The sequence below is a fragment of the Glycine max genome, chromosome 16 (genome assembly GCF_000004515.6).
Source record: "Glycine max cultivar Williams 82 chromosome 16, Glycine_max_v4.0, whole genome shotgun sequence".
Classification (NCBI taxonomy): Eukaryota; Viridiplantae; Streptophyta; class Magnoliopsida; order Fabales; family Fabaceae; genus Glycine; species Glycine max.
The window spans coordinates 31,431,673-31,433,318 of record NC_038252.2 but is presented as its reverse complement, the minus strand read 5'-3'; the positions used below and the strand labels follow the sequence as shown (position 1 = coordinate 31,433,318).

Here is a 1,646-nt window from a genome sequence, read left to right as displayed (position 1 = left end):
GGACTAAAACAGTAATTAAACCAAAAAAAATAAATATTATTTCTTTTATAAGGATGAGATAAAAATATTAACACACATTAATTATTTAGGTGAAAAAATAAGTAAGTGGAATGAAAGATTGAGTCTCAATCACTTTAATAAGGGTAATTTTGACAAAATAATAAAAATTGTTACAAATTTAGTACTATTAACTATATTTGATAATTTTGCTTATTTATATAATAATTGTCTCAAAAATCATATCTATAATTATTTCTAATTGATTGAAAAATACAAATTTTTACATTAATAATAGGTGCCCATTAAACTTTAGTTCTAATAACCATTGTTTTTCTACAACAAATAAAAATTATTAAATATGAGTATTTGTAAAAAATAATTAATGATATTTAAAACTTTTAAAACACAAATAATTTTAAAAGAAACAAGTAAAACATTAATATTTTTAGAATCAGATAAATATATATTCACCAGTGCATTTATTTCTTACACTAAATAAAATAGTATTATTGAAAAAATAATTAATACTTAATATTTTAAATTGACAAATAATTTAATCCTATCTTGAGTTGTTTTTAATATCATTAGTGAGCATAAGTTTAAGTCATAAATATATAATTATATTAAATATTTAAATGTTTTTATTTTAGTTAGTAATCATGAGTTAAATCATAAATATGTAATTATATTAAATATTTAACGAAGAATTTTATCATCTATATGATTCGTTCTAACTTGTTTGATGAAAGCTGGCTTTGGTAAAAAAAAAAAAATACATATAATCTAAAAAAAAAAGTCATCTTTCCCTTTTTTTTTCTATGATAGAAGTTAAGTCGTTTAAATTTTAAAAAACTTTTCATAAAAGTGTTTGGTGTAACTTTTATTTTATTAAAAAAAATACTCAAAAAAAAATTGAGCTAAACAGTATTTTTTTTGAAGAGGAGCCAAACGGGTCTTAACTAATAAATGAAAATAAAAACGTTATAAAAGATATCATTAACTCATTTCATTAAACTATCAATATAATATAACATTATTATATTATATTCTTTAATAAAAAAATTATTCCTTAAAAAATATTTTTTTTTTATTCATGAACTCTTTTTAAGACATTGGTTGGGAGGATCCATACAAAATCCAAGTCCTTCTTCTTCTGAGCTTTGACCACGACAAGAACTAAAGCCTCTCCCTCCCTCCACCTCACATCACAACACAAGAAAGTTCCTATTTCCCACCACTTTCTCTCTCTCATCTCTTCAAAGCCTCCAAAAGCTGCAACCTTTCTTTGTTTTTTCCCTCGCTCTCCGTTGAACCTTCCAAGTTTCCTAACCCCTTTCGATTGTTTTCCATTCTGGGGTTTTTGAAATCACACCACAGTGGAGCTAGAATCAGTTTTTTTATTATTTTATTTTCTGTTTATAGTTATAGTGGCTTTTTTCTAAGGAAGTTCTAATGGCTGTGTTCATGATTTTTTACATGCTTGTTATTATAGCTTTGCCTGCTCATGGAGGTAAGTGTTTCTCTTTTGTTCCTTCTTTGTTTCCCTTATGTGATTTTCAGTTTCTACTTATATGTTCTTTGGTATTCCGTAGCCTCAATGTAACTATGTGTATTATTATCTAATGGGTTTTTCATTTCATAATGTC

The 1,646-nt window shown here is 24.5% G+C and overlaps 1 protein-coding gene across 4 annotated transcripts in view; it reads left to right on the top strand.

Annotated features, from left to right (window-relative positions):
- The first annotated feature begins 1,128 nt into the window (after window positions 1-1,128).
- Window positions 1,129-1,646, top strand: part of LOC100789267 (glucan endo-1,3-beta-glucosidase 3) — a 6,650-nt gene continuing 6,132 nt past the window's right edge. For 2 of the 4 annotated variants that reach the window (XM_006599364.4, XM_006599363.4), the window contains exon 1: window positions 1,129-1,510. In XM_006599364.4, the coding sequence (XP_006599427.1) occupies window positions 1,453-1,510 (58 nt within the window). In that variant the 5' untranslated portion in view covers window positions 1,129-1,452. The remainder of the gene's footprint in view (window positions 1,511-1,646) is intronic. The other 2 variants (XM_006599362.4, XM_003548887.5) reach the window with 1 other exon arrangement.